The sequence below is a fragment of the Hesperophylax consimilis genome, chromosome 6, assembly GCF_061612785.1.
Source record: "Hesperophylax consimilis isolate HC1 chromosome 6, BYU_Hcon_1.0, whole genome shotgun sequence".
Classification (NCBI taxonomy): domain Eukaryota; kingdom Metazoa; phylum Arthropoda; class Insecta; order Trichoptera; family Limnephilidae; genus Hesperophylax; species Hesperophylax consimilis.
Genome location: NC_142841.1, coordinates 40,391,257 through 40,416,129, shown reverse-complemented (window position 1 = coordinate 40,416,129; position 24,873 = coordinate 40,391,257). Strand labels below are relative to the sequence as shown.

At 33.6% G+C, this 24,873-nt stretch overlaps 1 protein-coding gene across 1 annotated transcript in view; it reads left to right on the top strand.

Moving 5' to 3' along the window:
• Nucleotides 1–15,504, top strand: part of Ance-3 (angiotensin-converting enzyme Ance-3) — a 220,325-nt gene extending 204,821 nt beyond the window's left edge. The window contains exons 11-12 of the mRNA XM_089632689.1: nucleotides 3,802–3,990; nucleotides 14,002–15,504. Of these exons, the coding sequence (XP_089488815.1) occupies nucleotides 3,802–3,990; nucleotides 14,002–14,134 (322 nt within the window). The 3' untranslated portion in view covers nucleotides 14,135–15,504. The remainder of the gene's footprint in view (nucleotides 1–3,801; nucleotides 3,991–14,001) is intronic.
• Nucleotides 15,505–24,873: the final 9,369 nt, after the last annotated feature.

Below are 24,873 nucleotides of genomic sequence, written 5' to 3'. Positions count from 1 at the left end.
TTTCAACGTTGATCGAAGAAAACAGCCATAAATTAAAATCGTTGGTTTCATTTGTTAGTGTCACGAGCGTTGGTCATTCCATCTCAAACTAGTAATTCCGCCTTTTGATCCGATCTACTGGAAAAACAGTGCCTGCTTTTCTTGTCCGTAGCTAATAAACTAATAAGTCAAACCCTTCACGTCGGCACACTTCCTCGAATGGTGAACGTAATGCTGGTGTTATGCGGTGGCAGAAAGCATATTGATGTTGATAATATGTTTTTTCTCACATATCAGACATACTTTGTGATTCACAGGTAACATTAACAGTAACAAGGAAGAACGGACACAAAAAAAAAACATAAATAACCTGTCTCTGAAAGAATAAGTATTACACGGTGAAGAGTTTTTTCGCAATAAAATAAAGTGTTTTCTTCGTCAAATATGTTCATCGGAAAGTTATTCGTTTACGTGGACAATATTTTAAGCCAAAACTTCTTAATAAATGTATTTTAATATCTTTTGAATGATCACACATCAATGTAATGTTTAATCATTTCTCAATATCTTTGTGGTTAGAGCGTTGTCCCGGTAAGACAAAGATCATGAGATCGATCATTAGTTGAAACCGTTACAATTTTATTTTATTTATTTATTTAGAATTAACGGGACAAATGCCATTTACATACATGATAGTTGTTGACAGTCATTGTACAATATAGAAGAAAAGAAAATTATAATATAATTAACGTTAGTGAAAGGAATGGAGAAAAACAAAAACTAAAAACATGTTGACCTCGTTAAAATATGCGCTCCTCAAATGTTTAATTATTATGTACAGCTTTTTACTTCAATAGAGGCATATTATATACATCAGCTAACATAGCATAAGAGTTAAATACATTTTTTTTTAGTAAAAAAAAGATACACGAATTACATAATATAACAATTACATAATATAATTACACAATATAGTACAGTTATTAATTACATAATATTAGTATTTGATGTACCCCCATAAATAAGAAGGGCTTGTGTGTATGGGGGTGTTGTTATATTTGTTTATATTTGATATGATTCAGTTCACCTGTTCGGAATACTTTTTAAGGTGGCTTTTGAATTCGTTTATATTTGCATTCATGTTTCTAATTTTTTCTGGTAATGAGTTAAAAAAAATTAACTCCGAGATATTCATGGTTGAACTGTCCTATTGTTTTTTTTACATTTAGGAGTAGGAAGTATTGACGTTTGTCTAAGATTTCTGTTATTTTTAAAGAGTGTAATTTTATTTTGATTATAGTTTTTATAAATTTGTAATGTTGCATGGTAGAAGTATAATGCAACTAATTTTCTGACCTTAAATTGTTTGAATAAAAGTTCGGACGAATATGAATAGGGTTTTTTTAATATGGTTTTTAGTTTTTGTGATATGTAAATTGTTTGAGTTTGATTTTTAATGATGTTTAATTTATTTACAACAGAATTGTAGCCTGAAACCGTACTCTAATTGTCACAATAATACATACTAGGAAACCTTGATCTAATGGTAGGAACATGAAAGTGAAACAACATTAATACATCAGGACTATCCAACTGATAATTCACAATTTTATAAAAAGAAATAACACATTATATTAATGTAACTATTAAGTTATAAGTTTCGATTGCATTTATCAATATTATTTTATTCTAAACGATGAAATAGAAGTTTTTTTAAACTTCATTTACCTTCAATAGAGGGTTGAATAATAGTTATTAGTTTTTCCATGTCTTACTAGTATTGCACTACTCTGTTCCAATAATTTTTATCTGGTGGTCGGGAGAAGTGACCCCATCGAACTCTACGCTAGACAATGGAAAATTATATATTTACTGCTAGTTACTACATTACCTAAACTGAATTTCAACACTCTTAACTTTCTAACTTTATGATTATTTTTCCTTCTTATTGAACAATGGATATAAATAACATGGCGTCTTGTCTTATTGGCCAGTTAAAGAATTCACGGCTCCATAGCTCACAATAGAAACCACGTTAAGACTTGAAGTTGTATTTACCTAAAAATTCAAGCCAGAAAACTATTCGAATTTTATAACGCCAGAGCTCATCTTTGAAGAGTTTTTTCTACTGCTTTATATAAACTAATTTCTGCTCTGTGGTTGACACAAGTAAAGGTATTGTACCTCTTCTTCTTATTAGAGTTTAGTTCATTGCTAACTCTCGCCAAAATGTGAAGCTACAATGTGTTGGCTTAGAGCCATCGAATAAAATTACTTTGCTCTTACGTATTGAATTACGTCCAGTTTTACAGTAACATTTTGAAAATGTATAGGAGTGTGGTCGTGGCTCCGCACTTGGCTGAAGAAATATGCCAACGCCAGTAGCCGCCTCTCTACACGTCTTTTACTGACAGATACTATTAATTACATGAACTAAAAATACGCAGTATTTAGTAAAAATCTCTCAACACACTTCACTACGGCTGACGAAGTTTTTCTCCGTTTAACTCCAATATTATGTCATAGAATATAGCCTAAATCCCATCGCCCTCTGTTTAACTCTAATATTGTGTCATAGAATCTAGTCTGAACTCCACCGCCCTCTGTTGAACTCCTAATTGTGTCATAGAATCTAGCCTATATCCCATCACTCTCTGTTGAACTCCTAATTGTGTCATAGAATCTAGCCTAAATCCCATCACCCTCTGTGTAACTCTAATCTTGTGTCATAGAATCTAGCCTATATCCCATCGCCCTCTGTTGAACTCCTAATTGTGTCATAGAATCTAGCCTAAATCCCATCGCCCTCTGTGTAACTCTAATATTGTGTTATAGAATCTAGTCTGAACTCCATCGCCCTCTGTTGAACTCCTAATTGTGTCATAGAATCTAGCCTATATCCCATCGCCCTCTGTTGAACTCCTAATTGTGACAAAGAATCTAGCCTATATCCCATCGCCCTCTGTTGAACTCCTAATTGTGTCATAGAATCTAGCCTAAATCCCATCGCCCTCTGTGTAACTCTAATATTGTGTTATATAATCTAGTCTGAACTCCATCACCCTTTGTTGAACTCCAATATTATGTCATAGAATATAGCCTAAATCCCATCGCCCTCTGTTTAACTCTAATATTGTGTCATAGAATCTAGTCTGAGCTCCATCGCCCTCTGTTGAACGCCAATATTATGTCCTAGAATCTAGCCTATATCCCATCACTCTCTGTTGAACTCCAATATTGTGTGATAGAATCTAGCCTAAATCGCATCACCCTCTGTTGAACTCCAATATTATGTCATAGAATATAGCCTAAATCCCATCGCCCTCTGTTTAACTCTAATATTGTGTCATAGAATCTAGTCTGAACTCCATTGCCCTCTGTTGAACGCCAATATTATGTCCTAGAATCAAGCCTATATCCCATCACTCTCTGTTGAACTCCAATATTGTGTGATAGAATCTAGCCTAAATCACATCACCCTCTGTTGTACTCCAATATTTTGTCATAGAATCTAGTCTGAAATCCATCGTCCTCTGTCAAACTCCAACATTGCGTCATAGAATCTAGTCTAAACGCCATCGTCCTCTATTGAACTCAAACCTTCATCAGCGATTATGGGAAATTCCTCCATCAACGCAATGGGTAGCTGCTAGTCAATCAGTGAATTCAATAAATCATCACGTTGGTGGACATTCACTACCTCAGTTCAATGAATTCGGTACAACAAAGTGCTTGTACACCGAATTTTTATCGACGTTCTAAAATGTATTAGATTTTAAGAATAAGAACATTATTTATTCAACCCCTGTTTCTTCCTTCCAGGAATCTGATGAAGCCAGGATCCTCCGTTCCATGGACCAAGGTGCTGTTCGACGCCACTAGCGACCTGAGACTGGACGGAGAGGCTCTCAGGGAGTACTTCCGCCCCCTCGAGGAGTGGCTTCGAAACGAAAACCTCAGAACTGGAGAATACGTGGGGTGGACTTATGACGGAGACTACTGCAAGTTCAGGTAAAAAAACCTATTTAACTTAATTTTTGTTTCATCACTTTTCAGGACTTTATACCATTTTTTAAAGGGATGTTGAGTTTTGCGGTTACCGCTAAAAACATCACAAAAAATTAAATAAATATTATGCAGTTTCACACGAAGTTTTAAAGTGGAAAATATATTCAGGTAAGGGACACCACTAACAAATGAAATATTGTTTAAAATAGCTTTAGCTATATTTAATAACCAGATCGGAAAAGACGGTTATTTTTCAACCATCCACTTCTACTTCCTCTCTCCACATATTTTAGTCTCCGATAATAAAACGGCAATCATAGTTCCATCAGCTTCAGGCAGCATCATGCTTTTCAGCTGGATCATTTAAATATCACATTAAAATAAATTGTGTGTGTAATGAGGGTAATAAAATTATTAAATCACTGCCAATAATACATATTTTAATATCTATAAATTTGCAAACATTAACTACCCAACAGTCAAATATCAACGCTTTTAATAGCAAGCCGACGCAACGTTCAAACAGAGGCATGTAATAATTTAAACATATGGGTCATCCTCTCTACACGATTTGAGACAGATCAAAGCGATTCTTGCTGACATTAATTATTATTATTGGTACAGTTGGGAAATTATTTTTATTGCCTGTCACGAAAAGGTGAACCAAATACCAAAGCAGATAGATAAATTATTGGCTTATCTTAACGTGTTTTATTGCCAGGTGAAGCATATTATATTACCAGCGTAGCTCCGATCGGTGAGATGTTCGATCGACATCCAATAGGAAATATTGCACGAATTTATCAAATGATGGAGTGCCATCTACACGGTATATTATATACGTCTATAGCAGGGCGCAATATCTTCACCAGAATATTCCTAAAATGTCGCATGGAATCGAGACTGTTTCCAGGGCTTTTTATAAACAAAAAAATCTGAAAAACTTGCAAATTAACCTACAAAATGTTTATATCGCTGGCGCTGTGCAAATTTGTATGAAATATTATAACAAATGTTACAAAAAAAATAAATTTTAGAAGAATATTTTTTTCAAAGAGAAGAATTACACCCGGGGGAGATAAATGACTATGAAATGTATTTAACCGGATTACAAATAATTTGTAGAGATTTTTAATTAATTATCAATACTCATTATTCTACGTGTACTTTACAAAAAAAATTTATGTGAATATATATACTAATAGGATTATGGCATCCGGGTGGAAAGACAAAGACATAGAAAAGGGGAAGGGTGGGAATTAGGCACCTAGCTACTCAGATTCGGTCACCAAATATGACTAAAGCCATTTCAAGTAAAGTTTAGATTCTGAATGGTGGTCTTTCGCTGTGGCGATACCAATATAAGCCGCAAATTAATTTTTTTTCACACTTTTAAAATGAGTCATTTCCAGCTAACGTTTGGATTCAAACTTTTCTGTTGTGTGCTAAAAAATATTCCTGATTTTTTTTTCTCTTACTTAGAAAGGGTTTATCTGATCAAAGTTTCTATTAATTTGAGTAATTCACTCGCTGATCAGATCAGACGGCGTATCCCTGCTCTACACAAACCATCCACGAACTCTAAAAGTGGGTTGCATTCGGCGAACATAATTTATTACGGTTTCATAGAAAGAACAAGTGATAGACACTATTTACCCGCCTTAGTTTGCTGTTCCTTGTTCTTGGACTAACATATTCGTGTATTAGAACATAGCATTATGACTAAGTTATACAATGGTTATAATTTATGTGCTTCGCAGTTGCAGGTTATAAGAATATTTAGGATAATCTAAATCGCCGATTATCTGTAATCTGTAACAAAGATTATTATTTTCAAAGTTCCGCAAAAATTTTCCGTCAGTGCAAGAATTTTAAGTCTTTAGGAATATTTGATTTTTTCAATAATGTAGGTCATTGCTTCAATGGATGGATTTTAACATGATTTAATTGAGCAAATTTCAAAATTATATGAAAAAGTGGAGACGAGTTCAGAATTAGAAGAGATGGAAAGTTGAAAGGATAAGAGTAGGCAACTTTCAACAAGACTTTTTGTTTTTCTCCATAAATTTTATAACGACACAGATAAATTGATTTATATTTAATTATACGTATATTCTCTCAAATGATAATGATGCTTGTGCTTATGAGTGGAGAACTTGTATATTACTGGATACTACTTGTGTCAAGTTATAAAGTGAAAAATTACAAAGTGGAGTTTTAAAGTGAAAGGTTACAAAGTGGAGTTTTAAAGTGAAAAGTTACAAAGTGGAGTTTTAAAGTGAAAGGTTACAGAATTAATTGAAACATGCTGAAATTAGTGAAATTATTGTGAAAGTTAAAAATATTTTATCAAAACAATGTCCTGCTCCAATTACACCTGCATGAGACCAAGCCTAACATCCTTGACGACATCATATCTTATTTAGAAATCACAGCGAAATACAAATAAATAAATATAATTTCTTGCGGCAGTATGTTAAGCCAATATGTGTGTGTTTTTTATAATATTGACTGCAGTGTGGTAAAGTTGACGAACTCCTGTGAAATGATTGCCCCAGTGAGGCCGCACGCTCGTGCTCGGTTGCCAACAATCTATGCAGTTAACCCTTTGAAGGCTTGTGGGAGAATAACCATCACTTTATTTTGTCATTTCATTTTGTCTTTATTCATTTCATTCTATTGTGATATTTAAAAAATTACAGGTCCTAACCGGGCTCTGGGAGATTATTTACCACAACACTTTCCAAAAAGGTGGTAAAATAAAATTGAAAATTTGAAAAAAATACATATAGATATGCACTTTTGTTTCTCGCCCTTCCTTACTTTAAAATAGTATTCAATGTATGAAAATGATTGAATTCTCTATCAGGGCTTCCAAAGGGTTAAATTTGCGGGGTAACACAAACGTTGCGAGGTTGGTCCATTCTTCATGCCACGCGAAAATCAATATAAAATAGATCACAATCGCTGGGAACTCGTGATTACGAAGAAAATTATTATTCACTACCTACTAGATACTACGGGATAAATCGAATACAACCAATAAGAGGTAAAACGAGGGCTTGGTAGAACGTAAACTCGATTCCATGTCAGAGGTCCCTAAACTTTTAACTGAAGATCTTAAGCATAAATATAAAAAATAAATGCAGCTATGTGAATATTTTTTCTACCAATTTTCATAATTTAATTTGTAACTCTTTATGCTCACAAAATATCGCTCTAAGCAATATAATTTCAGTTGAGTGTGCGTAACATTTTACAATTAAAAAATACAAAATTCTTATATTTTCAATACAATGAATTTATGCCGCCGTTCTTGCAATAATTGGTGGTGTAATGATCAGCATGGCTACGCTCCAATCATTCTCAAGTTCAATTCTCGGGAAATACATGTTTTTTCATATCCCGTGATTTTTTATGGGTCTGAGCCAGTGCTAATAATTTGGCTTTCTAGGAATACTGGGAAATATTATGGAATATAATAAAATTGATAAAGAGATTGAAACATTATTTTATTTTACCATCCCTTCCTTCATATTTCCCATCTCCTTCCCCTCCCCACTCTCTTCAACCTCAAGACACACCCTTCCGTCTTTCTCATAAACGACGCATTTAACAACAGAAAAGATGTAACAACGGACCTCTCACAGGCCAGTCGGTAGTTCAATTATTAGTTCTGCCGCCGATGAGGAAATTTCAAACACTAACGACATCTAGTGATAAAGTTCCTAATGAATACAGTTCAACGATAGCCCATAGATGGCGCTAGTACAGTAGTCAATCATTTTATACGACAAACGAAATATTAAAATAAGATTAATATTATACATTACAGCAGAGATGGGCAAACTTTTTAATGAAAGGGCCAGTTAAAATAAAAATTTATCTAGGCGGGCCGGAAAAAAAATGTAATAAAATAATTTTTTATAAGTGATATAAGTACTTTATTTTTTAATTTTTACATCATGCATAATATTGAGTACATTATATGCTAAAATGGTAAAAAAGTAACAAAAATTGATTATTCTTTAGAAGAGTATGAAGGCGTATGTGACAGATGAAACTGTGGCTGAGCTTCTAAAAGTTTATCATAATCTGATAAAAACTGGGATGAGCTGATTCGCAGTAGTGAAGCTAAATGGTGGTCAGTCAATCGGTTTCTAACACTGTTTTTGCGAAGCTTCATAGTAGAAAACACCTGTTCACAGATGTAGGAAGATGCAAACATCACAATTATCTTCTGAGCGTGAGATTTCAGGTTTGGGAAACTTGATTTTGAGAGGGCCTTGTAGAACTCAATTTTGGAAACGTTGAGAAACAGTTGCTTCAATTCAGTGTTACATTGCAACTCAATCAATTCGAGCTGCAAATGGAATTCGAACTGAAAATGGTAGCGCCCGATTCGTCCCGAACTTAGCCGAGCAACACACGCATTGCACTTCACATCGCCATGCATTCGCCATGCTACCGATCTGCAAAGCGCGAGGTTGTGTGCAAACTAATATTAGATGCAATAATACCGTACTTAAAACACAATGAGAAGGAAACCGTTAAGTATTCTATTCTATCTACGTAGAAAATACATTTTGTTCAATTGGTAAATTGTGGTATGGTTATTCAAAACAATGTCGCGGGCCGGATTGACTAGCCTGGCGGGCCGGACTTGGCCCGCGGGCCGTACTTTGCCCATCACTGCATTACAGCAATCAATTATTTTGGGTGGGCATCCAATATATTTAATAAAATTGTTATAACAAAAATGGTCTTTAATTATCTGAAATTACACAAAAATTGCCCTTTTTGCCTGTTTTTATGGTAGAAAATTATTTTAAGTTTGTTTTCGTAGTGTTTTTAAAACTTTCACTATAAATCTGTTAGTATATTAAAATATCAAAAGGCGTCTTTTAAAGCTTCGTAGACAGTGGCGTGCATTGCTCTATGGCCAAAAATAGACTGCAATTTTATAACTTTTTAAAATTTGGATAGTAATATTTAAATAAGATCTGAACCCTACTTTGAAACATTGGTGGTGGTGATAAATACTTAAAAAAAAAAACAAACAAATAATTTATGAAACTATAGAAAAATGGTTGTAATCTTATAATACCAATAAAACGATATGATAATATTCGAGATAATAGGTAACATTTTTCTTGAGTCAGCGTTCTGTTATTAATGATTATTCTAAAAAATTTATACTTTATTAAAAGGGTAAATCCTTTAATATAGGTAACATTATGTCCTCAATTTAAAATGATCATTTTATAATTGTGCACAAATTACTAGCAATAATATTTACTATTTCACAGCTTTTAGCGCAAACAGTATGTGCAAATGTGTGGCATTACGCAAAAAACAGATAGGTGAAGTCAATTAATCAGAGAACATATAAAAGTATGAATTTGTCAAATAGAAACATTTTATCAATGCAGAACAATTGTAGAATAATTTTTTCACAAAATTGTGGAAAAAAACTTTATATTAGAGGTTTCACATTTTTTAATTTTTTTTTCTTAGGATAGGCAATTTCAGCTTTTATTGACTGCACACCACTGGGCGTAGGTCGTAGGTAGTGTTGATTCTTAATGCACGTAAGAAAAGGGTTAAACCATAAAGACCAATACAATATAATTTTACAATAAAGAACAAAACCCATGCATAAGTGAGTTATCATTTAGTATTATTTATTGCAGGCAATAAATTAAATAACGTAGGAAAATAAAACACTTTAAGAAAAGTTTTTGATATTTCTAGATTGTTCTTACCCAATTCGTATAATCAATCAGAACTTTTTACTAATGTGCCCTGTTACTTTCGATTTTATTGACCTGATACTGCGGGACCGTCATATTATAATGCGGTTATGGAAACTGGAGCAAAACACAACTCTCATTCGTCGCATAACCTTTTTTATTACAAACAGTAAATAGCACGATGTAAAAAGTTAACAGTCCCTTGACTCGGTCACGAATATTTGGCCTATAAATAATCTAATCTGTTTGTATGGTGTTCACCTTTTAACTGTGTGTTTACAATGGTGTGGTTTGTTTTGAAGACGTTTGAAGGCGTCAGTCGAGGAAATGCCCGTGTTTAGTTCATAATATGACGTATTCTATTATAAATGTGTTTATTGGTCGTGATCGCCTTTCGATTCGTTAATTATGATTTCCTATTATTACGTACAATCTGGCAAACAATCCTCTCAATTAATATCATGAAGCAAGATATTTATGTCAGATGAAATTACATACTTATCTCCTTACCACCATATCTTGTCGCCAGAAGGTGACACTATAAAATATACTTTTTTTTATATAAAACCACACAATAGTCTCTAATGCTCCCAACCGCCTAGAGCCAGTAAGACTACGGCATCCCAAATTGGGGTATGTTGCGAGGCTGAATTCAGTGGGGATGGGAATGAGATGTGTAAGAGGAAGGCGTGGATGTACCTGGCTCTTAAGATCTAGTCACCAAACTCAGCCAAAGCTACTTTAAAAGCAATGTTTCTATCTTGAATGGTAGTCTTACACCGGGGCGATGCTCAGAGTATCTTCCAATTTGTCGCAAATATACTAGGTTTTTTTATTATTTTAAATGAGTAAATTTTGAAATAATACAAATTTGAACACGCGACCTCCAGCTTGCTAGTCGTAAACAAGTAACCTACCTGATAATAAGATGTATACCCAAATATTGTAACATTCTTTATGATGCACATTTTCATATGGAAAATATAAAAATCCTCAAACGTACATAATAAAATTGTTTTCATATATATTTGATTACACGTTTATAATTAATTATGCCGGTAACAGAGTGAAAAGCAGGTTTGAATTAAATTGGTATAACTGGTTTGTGATTCGTTCCGCTATACCGAAATTGACCGGCTGACTCCATTAACCAGCGATCACTTTAACCGGCGCCTACTTCAGTTATATAACTATTCAAATTTGCTCTCTTAAAGAAAGTCCAATATAACGAAACACAATGTGTGGTATTATTGTTCAATGGTGCAGTATTTCATAGTAAATCAATTAAAATGCCCGATTAACAGTACCGGATCTAACATAGATGCAGATGTAACGTGTAACCAGGGCGCTAAATATTAGCGTTTAATTTTGGCAATACCATCAACACAAAGCATACTCAGTTGTTTTTTAAAAATAGTACATTTTTAAAAAACAACTGACATCCGATACGTGTGTGCCGTAAGAAAAACATTTCTTGAACCTAAAAAGCCCTGGACGGAACTATTCTAGGACAATTGGAACAAGGAGAAAGATCTTAAAACTTAGTAAATTTTTTATGAGTTTCCCATTCCTTGTCTCTTCAAATACCCAAAAATCATAGGCCGTTATAACTGCATTAACCACATAAAAATATAATAGTTCATTAGGCACCACTGACCATATCAAAAATAGCCAGCCAATTTCCCCTCACCCCAAATTTGGCGACAATACCATTCATACAAAATCGCACGAATGCTCTGTCTAGGGCATTTTAGTTCCATGATTTCCCTTCACCCTAAATTTGGCGACAATACCATTCATACAAAATCGCACGAATTCTCTGTCCATAGCTTTAGGTCCGTGGCGCTTTTGTCTATCACACCATGTTATCTTTTTTAACCATACTCAGTTACACAGGTTAGTAAAGGCAACATTTGGACAAATAAACAAAAGTTGCAGCGGTACAAGCCTTTTTAAGTGTTACAGCTACTGGAGGAGGCCCACCACTTCCCCGCCCCGTTTTAGGTACTAATGGTACCCCTTCAGAGCTCTCGCAAGGACGCTAATTTTTTTTTTGATACAACGAGTCTACATTTAAAATTTCAAAACAAGACCTCCAAAATGTTCATGCATACAATGTTATTTGCAGTATGCAAGTGCTGCGTATTAGTAACTTGTTAATAAGATCTTTTCTATTTTGTTAGTTTAAACAAATCATATGTACAAAGTATCAACAAATCAAATAATAATTCACAGCCACCTGCAACATTGGTAAAGTGTGCGCCTCTTTGTGTGGTGGGGGGGTGTCGTCGCCCGCTCACAGGCAGACCTAGGGAGAGAAAACAGGGCATTGGATAAGTTTCACGGGGACCAGGTTCCGCGCCCTTGAGCCAGGAAACCGGTTGTGCCTCGACGAAAAATGTGAGTTGGGGTTGGGAAAAAAAAATCCCGAGGACCATGAGGAGAAAGCGTTGGAGTACCTGGAGGCAGGGCGGAAGGTCACCAATCGACGTTCAGCCCATCCTCAGTCCAGTTCCTGACCCCAGGGGAGGCGCAGCGGGCAGATGACGACACTAGTCCCTCATCGTGATTTGGTCATCCAAGATGTGTATACACAGACGAGGTCTTATGCCACCCCAGAGTTGGGGTAAACCGGGACAGAACAAAAAGAAAACAGTTCAGTACTGCTACCAGCAAGCACGTCACTCTGTGAAACATAGAAACAGAAAAAGAAAAGAAAGAAAATTGCAAAGAAATTTATAATAATCCGGTTTTGTACATGTCGACCTAGAAGAGAGATGGATCAATAAAGCATAGGAACAATAACTATATACATGAGAAAATTTACAACATCCAATAAAATACTACGCAAATATATACAGGAAGATTAAAACAATAACTATATACATGAAAAAGAAAAAAAAATAACAGCCAGCGACATGTAAAATGAGGTAATCTCGTCGTCCGTTAAGGCCAGGAGCAACACCTGGCATTATAAAGCTATTGAGTTTAATCTAATTCTGGACTCTAAGATCAGACCATCTCTCAACCCAGATCTTTGTGTACTTCCTCAGACACTCGAAATTCACCTTATTCGAAACGAGATCCGAATTACAAACCGGACTCGTTGGTACATTTAAACCAGCCAATAATTCATCTCTTGCATCCGTCATTATCTCACAGTGGCACAGAATGTGCTCGGCTGTTTGGTCAGAATTGCCACAAGCGCAGTTTGGATGTGGTGACAAGGAGAGTCTATGTAATCTCCCTCTGAACTCTCCGTGTCCTGAGAGTAGTTGTGTAATATGGTGATCCAAATTGATGTGAGCCCCTTCCATTCTGATCTTAACTGATGGGAAGAAGGAGAAAGTCCATCTTCCCATATTCGATCTATCCCACCGAGTTTGCTACTCCTTGAGTGATAACTCACGCATTTGTTTAAGTAGACCAGTTAGAGTCCCGGCTCCACCCGGCGTAAGAGTTACACCAAGATGGGTGGCAGGAAGTCCCCTGGTCATCTTCTTTTTAGTTAGAACCTCCCTGATCTCTAGATCGATTGGCAATATGCCGGCCAAAACAGGCAAAGCGTCCGAAGCTACGGTTCTATAAGCGCCGGAGAGTGCCAACAAGGGGGTTCGCTGTTACAGCTACTAATATTTAGTGGTTGAAAATAATATATGTTTATTTTTGTCTATTTATAGTACAATGGGGCGCAAAATGTCGTAGGTCCGGCCCAGCCGATTAAGATAAGCCCCTAACAACTGGGCTTATTATTCGCAATTCCCATTCTGGCTTTCATATGTTGGTTATGTCAAATAAATATTATTGTTTTCTTCGACAAATAGAGAGAAGAGTAAAAATGGAGAGTGTGCTAATTAAATTAATATAATGTTGCCATGGGGAAATCAGCAACGTATCAGCACATTGGATTGAAGAAAAAGAAGAAAAAAAACACGACCCGAAGACCTAGACAATATTCTGGTTAAATCATCACAAAGCCTAATATAATCATCAGCATTGTCTGAAGAAGTCTTCACCGAATTTAATAAATGCCTCCACCCTCACTAACTGGCCTCCTGTACCTTATTTCCAAGAATATTGTCACGCCATCCAGCCACCTATGCTTTGGTCTTCCAAACCTCCCTCTTGTTGTTTTAAGGAAACTTTCTTCGATGTTTTGTTGTCTGAGCAATTATGAGCAATTACCAAACACTATTTATCATGACAATACTTGCGATTTTTTTACTTTTACCTGTCTAATTGTTATTTTTTTTTCTTTCAGTATCGAAACAGCCGGCCTCCAAGTATACGGAGGTTTTTACAATGATGCCATCACACACTTCAGCGCCCTCAGCTTTTGGTCAATCTTCATCTCTTCCTTCATCTGTACCATCCTGTTAGGAAGAAGGCATTAACACAGAGGATATTAACTTAACTTCATAGATAATAGAATCAAAGGGAGGTGTTGCATGAAGGCGTGCCGTCTTTCGCCGAACTAGGACCAAACTGCACTGACTATCAACAAGAGGCGCGGCGAAGCCAATTATTAAAGTGATGCGTTTGGTGCGGAGGTAGAAAGATAACGCAAAGATCTGCAAGAGTATGGGCGGTTTTGTACTAATAAAGGTTTTTGGCCCATCTCTCTTATTTCTATTATCAAAGCTTAACATTAACAGAGATGAATCTCACGTGTCAATTCGTTTTTTTATGAAGTACTTTATATTTTAATCGAATAAAAATAATTATCTCCACTAATATATTAAAAAATTAATAATAAAAAAATCTATAATATGTAATAATAAGTTAATTTAGGAAGTTATGTAGGGAGTCTTAATAGAATATTTAGGTGAAATGGTTTATAATCTAGGTAGGTGCGTATTCGTAGGTACTTATTTATTCATGAAAAAATATTCAAAATTGTTAGTTAAATAATTGAGAAGCCCATTTATAAAGCTTTTTAAATATGCGTAAAATGTAATGGCAATATATTTGATTTCTATAATGTTTATAACACGAGAAGTCCGAATTTATTATAAGTTACTTTAGTATAATACAAAATTGTAAATGAAAAGACAATTATATAATTTTCATATGTGCGTTCAACAATTAATGTTTTTCAATATCGCGTTACATTATTTTTCATTTTGTTTTATAAAAAAAAAACAATATCATTTCCAATGCACCTGTGTCCAGGGCCCCGACACATACTCGTACATATAATAACCCTATCTTATTCAAAATAAAATTATATTAAATGACATTATCGTGTCACGTTTTATTTTTATTTTCATTTTCATTTATTTCTTACTCAAATTCTTTGGAAAAAAATTGCTAATCATTATGTTACGAATATCCATCTTCGGCTTTGAGTTATATAATATGAGTATATACCTCAATGACCTTTTGAATTTCGGTCTTAACATAGATTCTGTAATTATCTTATAATTTCATTTAATACGGTAATGTATTTTAAATAAAATAATATATTTTCTTAATAAATTATTATAAGCAATAATTTGTCGCCTGCAATATCAATACAAATTGAATATATCTCCCTAGTAAAAATAAATGCCGCCGTCAGGAATTGAACCCGCACCTTCTGATATCTGGTCAGACGCTCTGGACCACTGAGCCACGTCGGCTTTCTTATAAACATTAGTTTATCATTAAAAAAAAAATAATAATATATTTTCGGTTGAAATTTGATGAAAATAACACATATTTTTGTTTTTATTATATTCATGTTACCATTTATTAACCAAATATGTTTCGAAATATACCTACCGTTGAGTTGTGTATTCTTAAGATTATAATTATGAAATCTTTTTGTATATAATTTCAATAAAATTTAAAATAAAATAAACGTCCTTTCATTAGCACCCCTGCCCTATTACCCAGTATCTGCTAGTTTGCCACAAGATAAATCATAATAAACCCATTACTGATCCAAGTTAAATTTAGTAGAATAAAATGGCCGTTTTACCGGCAGTTTTATGAAAACATTTTTTATTGCATCAGTTTAATAATTAATAATATTGGGATGGTTTATATAGCGCCGTTTATGTGCAAAATCACTTCAATCAATCAAGAGCGCTGTACAAATATAAAATACACTTCTACAATGATCTACTAACTATACACGGTGTCCGGAAACTCGTAGTACAAGCGGGAAACTGGAGAATCTACACCACATGGGGAACCCAAAAAAACATAAAGTTTTTTGATTTGAGCATTTTCAAAAAAAAAAAAAAAACCAAAAAAAATATTTTTCGGCTATTTTAGGGTTAAAGTTTTTTCTGGTGTTTAGGGTTGAATAACAGATGTTTTAACCCTGCAGAGCAGAAATATTTTATGATTACACCGGGTTAAATGAAGGGTGATTTCAAAATAATGCTTCAAATCCGAGTTTCTTCATTTGTTTTACTTTCAAATAGTTTTAATTAGTTGGGTACCTTGATCTTCAGTAATAATTTATAAGAATTTGATTAAAAAAAAAAAAAAAAAAAAATCAACTTCAAACTCGATTTACTCGATAACGAAAGCTCAAATAAAAAAAATATATACTACAAAATCGACTCCAAATGTGATGTAGATTCACCAGTTTCCCGCTTGTACTACGAGTTTCCGGACACCCTGTATATGGAGATAATATGCAGTACAATACTTACCTGGTAGGTCACTTGAGATTAACACTTAATTAACATTAACTATTTTTTTATAAGTGAAATTTAGATACAGGATTAAGAACATAATTAGAAAATTGGATATAATTGGAATTTTTGTAAAGTATGCAATTCACACAACAATATTTAGAGCTTCTATTGGTTTCCTGAAATAATGAGTTGTAAATTTACAATATCTTTCAGAGCGATTCGAGGAGTGTAACTATGCATTATATGAAAATGGACAAACATTAGTGACATCTTTTGGTGTCACCACACTTCGGTATACAAATTATTTCTAAAGAATTCACGTTTATTGGAAATTTTGCTAAATATTTAAGTTACCACTGAATGTCATATGTACCCTGCCAGATATGTATCAATCGTTTTGGCAGGCTTTTAAAAATGCAAAATTTGAAAATGATTTTTACTATGAAATTGACGTTTGCAAAAAAATACTGATATTTAAGTTAGAATGTGGACATGAATAAAAAAATTTAAAACCTGACTGGAATTACTTATTCTAACGTAAAATAAGGAATTTGAGTAAAAAACATTTTTACTTTTAAAAAATATATTCAAGTAGATTAGTAAGCGAACGGTCAGTGGCTGAGTTGGCATCGCGTTTGGGTCCAACCCAGGCGGAGTTCAATTCCTCGACTGGCTAAGTCCTCCATAATAACACAATCAACATTTCCCGCTTACTGTGGTGGTAGGATATTTTCAAATATTGTCAGTTTATTCGTAGCCCGGGAATGTTTGAATTCTATAAAAAAGAAAAAAAAACTTAAATTACGATCTTCAAAATATTTAACTGCGATTTAATTAATTTATTTTATTGATACATGATTTAGAGAGTACATGTGTTTTTTTGTGATATTTTACCCTCCATCTAGGGATGACCCTGTGTTATGGCGGGTGAATTTTACAGTTTGCGGACATAGAATCTATTTTTTATTTATTTATAAGTACATGTTACATGATTAATAAATTTATTTTGAGAAGATACATTATACATTACTATATTATAAAAATTAAAATTGATATATAGCAGTTAGGGTTGCAAGAAGAGGATGGAGTTTTTAATTAGTGAAAACGCCTCGGTCTATTAAAGAGAATTAAAAAAAATTAAATCATTTTAAAATTATTCGTTATTATCATCAAAATCGAGTGATATATAATCCATTTAATCAGATATTTAGGCTCGGTGATTACTGTATAAATCCAGCCGTTTATGACTTAGAATATTTACCGCCTTTCTTATAAAAATAATAATATTAATACTTGGATATTTTTTATAGCATATTTTTTGCGAAAAATCACCTTAAGGTCGCTGTACAAATATTACTTCCTAGGCTTTATCTTATATTGTTCAAAAATGTCTATAGAAATGTGTAACTATAATGTATTTTGATAAAACATGTTCGGGTAAAGACATATGATTTTTTTTTAAATGATTACACCAATTTTAATTTTCATTTCTGACATCCGATCAAGATAAAATTCGGCAGATAGACTCGTTTTCGATGACAATGCATTCTATATACACACGCGAACACATTATACGCATTTCTATGAAATGACAGTACATCAGTTTTTTTTTCCTTTATTCGTAAAATATATTTGTATAGAGTTTTTTTACATGCTTTTCGACTACCACACTAAACACATGTCCGTATTAAGGAAGTCTTAAGTTAATATACGAAATAAATTACGGTCCTACCCGATCGATATTTGGCGAGGTTAGTAGAGTTGTCGACTCCAGTTCCTGAGTAGGAAGGTTCAATACTCATTCAAACCAAAATATTCAAATTGATGTATCATAATAAAAATCGTTGTTTTTTGAGTTGAGTTTTTGATATTGTTTATTTAGTATATTTTATGAAATAAATTGTTGCACTTTCTGATTCACATCAGTTACCTAATGAAGGTAAGTTTGATGAAATTGTGTAATTGTGTACCACTGTAATCTTGAAAACCAGAGCACCACAGAATATAAAATTAGTGACGCAAATAATATTAAGTTATTATTGGTAGACTTCCATGTTCCTTTCATTACCTGCCGGGCTGGTGTAATATCCGGATCAGAGAGCAGTTTCGCTGCACCTAAGTAAGCACTCAGTACAGTCAGTCAGTACCTTAGTTCTGCTCTCAGCAGATCATCTGTCCCCCAGTCAACATTCTAATTTAAATATGTGTACAGATGCGAAGTGCTTAACTCGATCAAAACACAGCGGACATGCGGAATTAGGGCAGGAAGTTGTTCATTGAACGGGCCCGCCTAAATACCCGATACTGACACATTCGCATGCATGGCGATGTGACTACTTGATACTGCCAGTACACCCATTGGCAAAACACTGAACGCATTATCACAAGAAGTGTCATTAATACCGATTTGAACGCAAACTGGAGGACTAGCACAGCCACGTGACACCTGAAATCGACAACTAAGCAGAAACAATAAGACAAAGTAAGTTGTAATTCAATCAATGTCGAGAAAAATAGCGCAAATCAACAGATTTTATCCATGGCATTGATATATTTTTTACAAATAATTTTATTTTTCACATAAATTATCTGCCTACCACTCAATGGTACATAGGCTTACTAACATCCCACTTCATTCATGTATCCTCAACTATTGCTAAAAATAATGGCTTCAAGGGTAGAGACATCGAAAAAATAATTAATAATAACAAACACAAAAATGACCTTAAATTAATTTACCCAGCGACTAATAATAAGACGAATAATAAATTCGGGTGTTTAGAATTCATAGGACAGACATCTAATAAAATTGCCAAAGTCCTCAAAAAATGTGGCTTAGAATCTAAGCAATATCTAAGCCTTAGATATTGCCTTCCGCACAAATAACAACTTAGGATCATCTCTTAAAAATTCAAAAAGTAAGGTACTCAAATTACAAAATAGTGGCTAGTGTTTATAAACTCCAGTGTGACGAATGCAATGCTGTTTATGTTGGACAAACGGGTCGGTCCTTTAACACTAGGTTCAAAGAACATATAAGATCTTTTAAAAATAATAATAAAATGCAATCTCAATTTGCCTAACATCTCCTAGATGAAAATCACTCACCTAATGATAATAATAAACTAACTCTGTTACACGTACAAAATAAAGGCCGTAAACTGAATCTTTTAGACTGAATTTTTTAACTCTAATAATCCGAAAGCTATTCTAATTAATGAACAAACAAATATAATTCGTTCACCCCTACTAGATATCTTCAAACCTAGTGCAAATATGAGTGCACTATGAAGTACTTAATTATGCTATTAAAATAACCCTATGAGTCATCGTTTGGGAATAACTAACATAAAGACATTCAGTCAAATTTAAACATTACAACAATTGGGGAAACTTTGCTGGGATAATAACCATTAATAATTTCTAATATTTTACTCAGAAATCAATTAAGAAATCAGTAATTGAAATTAAAATACCTACCTAGAAATAATATAAATGAATCGTCTGTAAGTGAGTTACCCACAGTTTGATAATGCCTTGAGAGGGCGAAACAGCTGTCACGCGTGATAATAATTACACAGCAGAACTTGTTTAAAAATAAACTGTTTTTATAAACTCAATAACAATATTATTGAATATATAAAAAATAAAAAATTATATAAATGCTTTTGGTTAAAAATTCCATATTCCAATTTTAATATTTTTGTTTTCTGACTGATGGGCTGCGCCAAAGAATATTTTAGGCTAAGAAAAAAGTCACTTATCGACTAATAACCGACTTTCTCGATAAATACTTTTATCGAATCGACATGCCAGGGCCTTTGACTGTCGCTATGACTTATCGACTCATATGCCCTCATGTATCCCTAAATATGAATGTGTCATCAATTTTAGCAAAAGTAAGAAAAAATTGAGCTTTTTCATAGTTGTATCACATCCCAGGCCCTAAGGAAAAAAATTCTAAGGGCTTATTTCATCTTTGGTGATGCTATATGGAGGGTCTTTTCGAGGAAAGGGAGGTGAGGAAGTTCAGGGAAGGAAACACTTATGTGCCATATATTATGTGATATATATGATATGCCCACTGCCCACAACACACTTCTATCTGTATATATATTCAGTGGTGAAAATTTGCCACTTGCGTTACAACACGATACACGATGATTTATGGAAATGGCAAGTGACTATGAAGAATGGAAATATCCAGTGGCTAGTTGGAGGTTAGAGGGATTAGCCCACGACACGACCAACGACCATGCGTCAAAACCCAAAAGTCATCTATCAGTGAACTCATCTACGAGTAAAACAGAGCTGCGACTCTAATGCTACTCCAGACACCGTCACCCTATCTATAAATAGGTCTAATATTTATTATAATGTATATGCCAATCATTTTTTTTATAAAAGATTATTAAAAAATTACATGTTTATAATTTTTTATACTTCTTCACCCGCAAAACTGCCAATAACCAGTTTGTCAGCAGGAGACTTCCACAATATTAATTATAACACTAAAATACACATCTAACGAGAAGCCACAATATAGAAAATAGGTACAGAAGAATAACATTTCAAGTGACAACAATACAATGTCATAAAATACATATACAGATAAATATAACACAGTTAACAAGTCAACATGCTCATAGACATACACATCCTCAAAGGCTCACAACATACTTAAACACACTCATATTCATACAATTACATTCGTGTAATGGATACTAAATTATTTATAAGCAATATCAATATTTAAAAAATCTTGATCTATTACCCATTTTTTAGTATTTTTTGAGTTCAGTTGTCCAATTTGATTCGCTTTTTGTATGAATCTTGTTGAATATAGAAGGTACAAGATAAGTTAAAGTTCGTTGCCATTATTTATTTTCAATTTTTGGAATCGACACACCTTCATTTTAAAAATATATAAATCTTGTGTTGTGTGTGATCTAATTATTATTTATTTATGAAATCCGACAATTTATCATTTTATTTGTTTATTTACGGTACAATTATCTACCTTTAAATGCAGAGCAAAACTATTAAAACAAAACAATTATACATGTATATATATGATCACTAAATTTTATAACTAAAATTTACAATCAGGCAATAGGAAATAAAGTGACCTGCCAGTGGCTGAAGTGGCATCGCGTTTGGGTCCCACCCAGGCGTAGTATGTTCAATTCCTCGGCTCCTTAGTCACAACACAAGCAAAATTTTCGGCTTACTGTAGTGGTAGTAGGAGATTTTCAAATATTGTCAGGTTATTCGTAACCCGGGAATGTTAGTATTTCTCTAAAAAAATGTTAACTATATATTAATAAAAAACATGTGAAATACTTTAGTGTAAGCTCTTTCATGGCTATTAAAAATATATGCTACTTCCGCATATTAGTTAAAGCTATGCATACGTGGTATAAGGGAGTTTATAAACCAATTGGTATTGACCTTATTGTTAGAGTGAAACCTTATTGTTTTATTTTCGCAGTTTTATTACAATGCAGGGATGTCAAAAAGGTAATTAATGATTTTAAAAAGTTTTTATGCAGACATAATAAATTAATCAAGAGCGTCTGCATCATACAACTATACTATAGTAAATAAGTAAGTATATATTGGTTGCTCGTAGATAATTTTTATAGATTATTTTTAATCATTTTTTGCAATAAATTTGAAAATATCGTCAAGCTGCGGCCCAGTCTCAATAAATATAATTATTTACGTATGAAACAATATCCACACAATTACTTTTTTAATGTGAATACCATGCAAGTGTCTCAACTGCTCCCAAATGTCTGGAGCTAATGAGCCTATGGCATCCCCAACTAGGTATGCTGTGAGACTGAAGGTAGTGGGGGGGGATGAAAAGGAAGGTGGGGTATCATCTGGCTATTCAGTTCTAGCCACCAAACACGGCTAAAGCCATTTCAAGCAACCTTTCAATTCTATGGTTGTCTTACACCAGGGCGATACTAAGAGTATCTTCCTCTTAGTAAATTCAATTAGCTTTAATTATTTATAATGGGTACTTAAACGAGTAAATATTTCTATTCTAGTCAGTCATCAGTCAACATTCATCAATCATCTATTGCTGAACTCCTTAATCTGTCCCCTTGAAGGTCAGCCCCATGCGGGCGAGTGGCACAAAGGGCGTACCCCGAATTTATACAAATAATGCATCCTGCAGTTATAATTCAGTAAACAAATCATATCGAACCAATAGTGGGCGTCGTCGCCCGTAGGCTCAAAAACTTGAACCAGTCTCCCAGGGCATAAAAACGTAGAATATATTTTTATTTTCAACTAATTATGAAATTGTATTTATGTGAAAACATATACACGAGTATTAGAAAAGTATGCATCACAATACATATCCTAACATTACAAGAGTGCTAACAGGCACGACTGAATCCACATTACTGTAAATATGAAAACATTTTAGAATCTGTTAAAAAATGCTAGGACTGTTATCTTTCAAATGTGGTCTAGCTAATTGACCATTGTATATCATTAGACGTGCGTCTTGAATACTTCAACTTAGAAAGCAATTGATTAATTTAATATGTTTACATAAAATAATTCACTGTCGTCTCAATACTACAAAAAAATATTTCTAATTCGTTTGGCGCCATAGCATGTTTCACCTGAATACATTAAAAATTAAATGGTCTACTTTAGCCTTCTGGCCCAAATGTGTCGTATTTGTAATAATATAGAGTGTGCTGAAGTAGACATTTTCGTCGATAATTTATACAGTTTCATAAAAAAATTACCTGCTCAAAAATATGTAACAATTGTTGGGCTAATGGCTTCAATGTGTTAATTGACAGAGATTAAAAAAAGATTTTGTAATTTTTATTACTTATGTATAAATGAACTCAGATTTTATGAATGGATTTTACTCTAATAAGTGAGAGCGTCCTGTAAAAACCCAGTGTAAATAAATTTAAAAAACGCCGTATTTAGATTGAAAGTTAAAAAAACTACCTCCTCATATGCTAGAAAAAGACGTTGTAAGCCTGTTCACTCACATTATCAACAAGGCATGCCTAATAGATGTAAAATCAGATATCTCTTTGTTTGCATGGGTGCATGCACCTGTTTTCTAGGAATATCGAAGGTTTGAGATTGGGATTTGTTAACCCCTGAAACCCGAATTCCTTCAGCGAATCTACGACTTCATTGTCTACATTTTTTTTTAAATTGCGTCTGAAGTTCGTCGATTAGCAGCGTATGATTTTGAAATATTACCGTGATGAAAAATAATTTTTTGTTGAAAAAACTATTGTTTTAAAAATTATTACCCTTTCAAAGTCGATAAATTATATAAAATCACCGAGTGACGGTTGACAAGGACTGTTGCTGCTACGTTGACATAAAGACAGTCTGATCTGATCTGCAAAGGTAGAATTTATGATTATAATAACTAATGTATCAATCCATACAGGTATGAGATAAGGGATGAATAATATATTATATAATCATAATAGTATAATGGAAGACTTTTAAATATTTTAAAGCGCTCGTGAAGGGGTGGTATTGTATCGTATAATTATTTTTAAAAACTCTTAACGCCTCTGCGTCCATCAAAATAGTTCGCATACAAGTTACAAGTAAGTAGCCACAACCGGTTATATAATTATTTATAATCTCTTGCTCGGTAACAGGAAGTGCGTATTATTATGTACTGTCCGTTAAAAATATGCAATGATAGCTAAAGATTTAATCAAACGCGTTGATTGTGTAACAAATGATACTTGAAATCATCATACTGCGTGTCTCCAGTCGTAGAAAACATTGATAAAACTTAATGATAGCTGCAGCAATTATGACTGGAGTACTGATATTAAAATATTGAAAAACTGGGTCAATAAAAATTTCCTCATCTTAAACACTGAAAAAACCAAATGCATCCCATTCTCCATCAATAAATTTTAATTAAAACCAGAAATAAAAATACGCCAAAGTAAATGTAGCAGAACTAATTGAATCAAGCATAATATGTATATATATAGATCAATATTTTAAGTGGAAAACACATAGTTTTGAACATTTCAAAAGAATTAGGAAGTGTTTTTATATATTTATAAGACTTACAAATATTCTTAGACTAGAAAACCTGAATACAAAGCACTTTCGAAATCCCTATCTTTATTTAGGAATAACTTATTTTTACAACCTTCCTTTAAATCTAAAAACAATCCAAAATATTCATTGTACGTACGTAGCCATTAGCAATGTGCATTTTAGAAGCTGAAAAGTCAATTATTCGGTGCTACTTTCTGATTTTCTCGGTCTATGATTATCAGCACTTGTTTACCGCTCTGTTACAAATCTATTCCCTTATTATGCAACTTTTTTTATCATTCACCTACTCAAAAAGTGGCAAATCTTTTTCCGTCCAGGTCCAGGTAAATTCACCAATTCAGTAATGGTGATAGGTTTATTCCCATAAATTCTTAACGCAGTTTTATATAAATTCGGCATCTGGAAAGTCT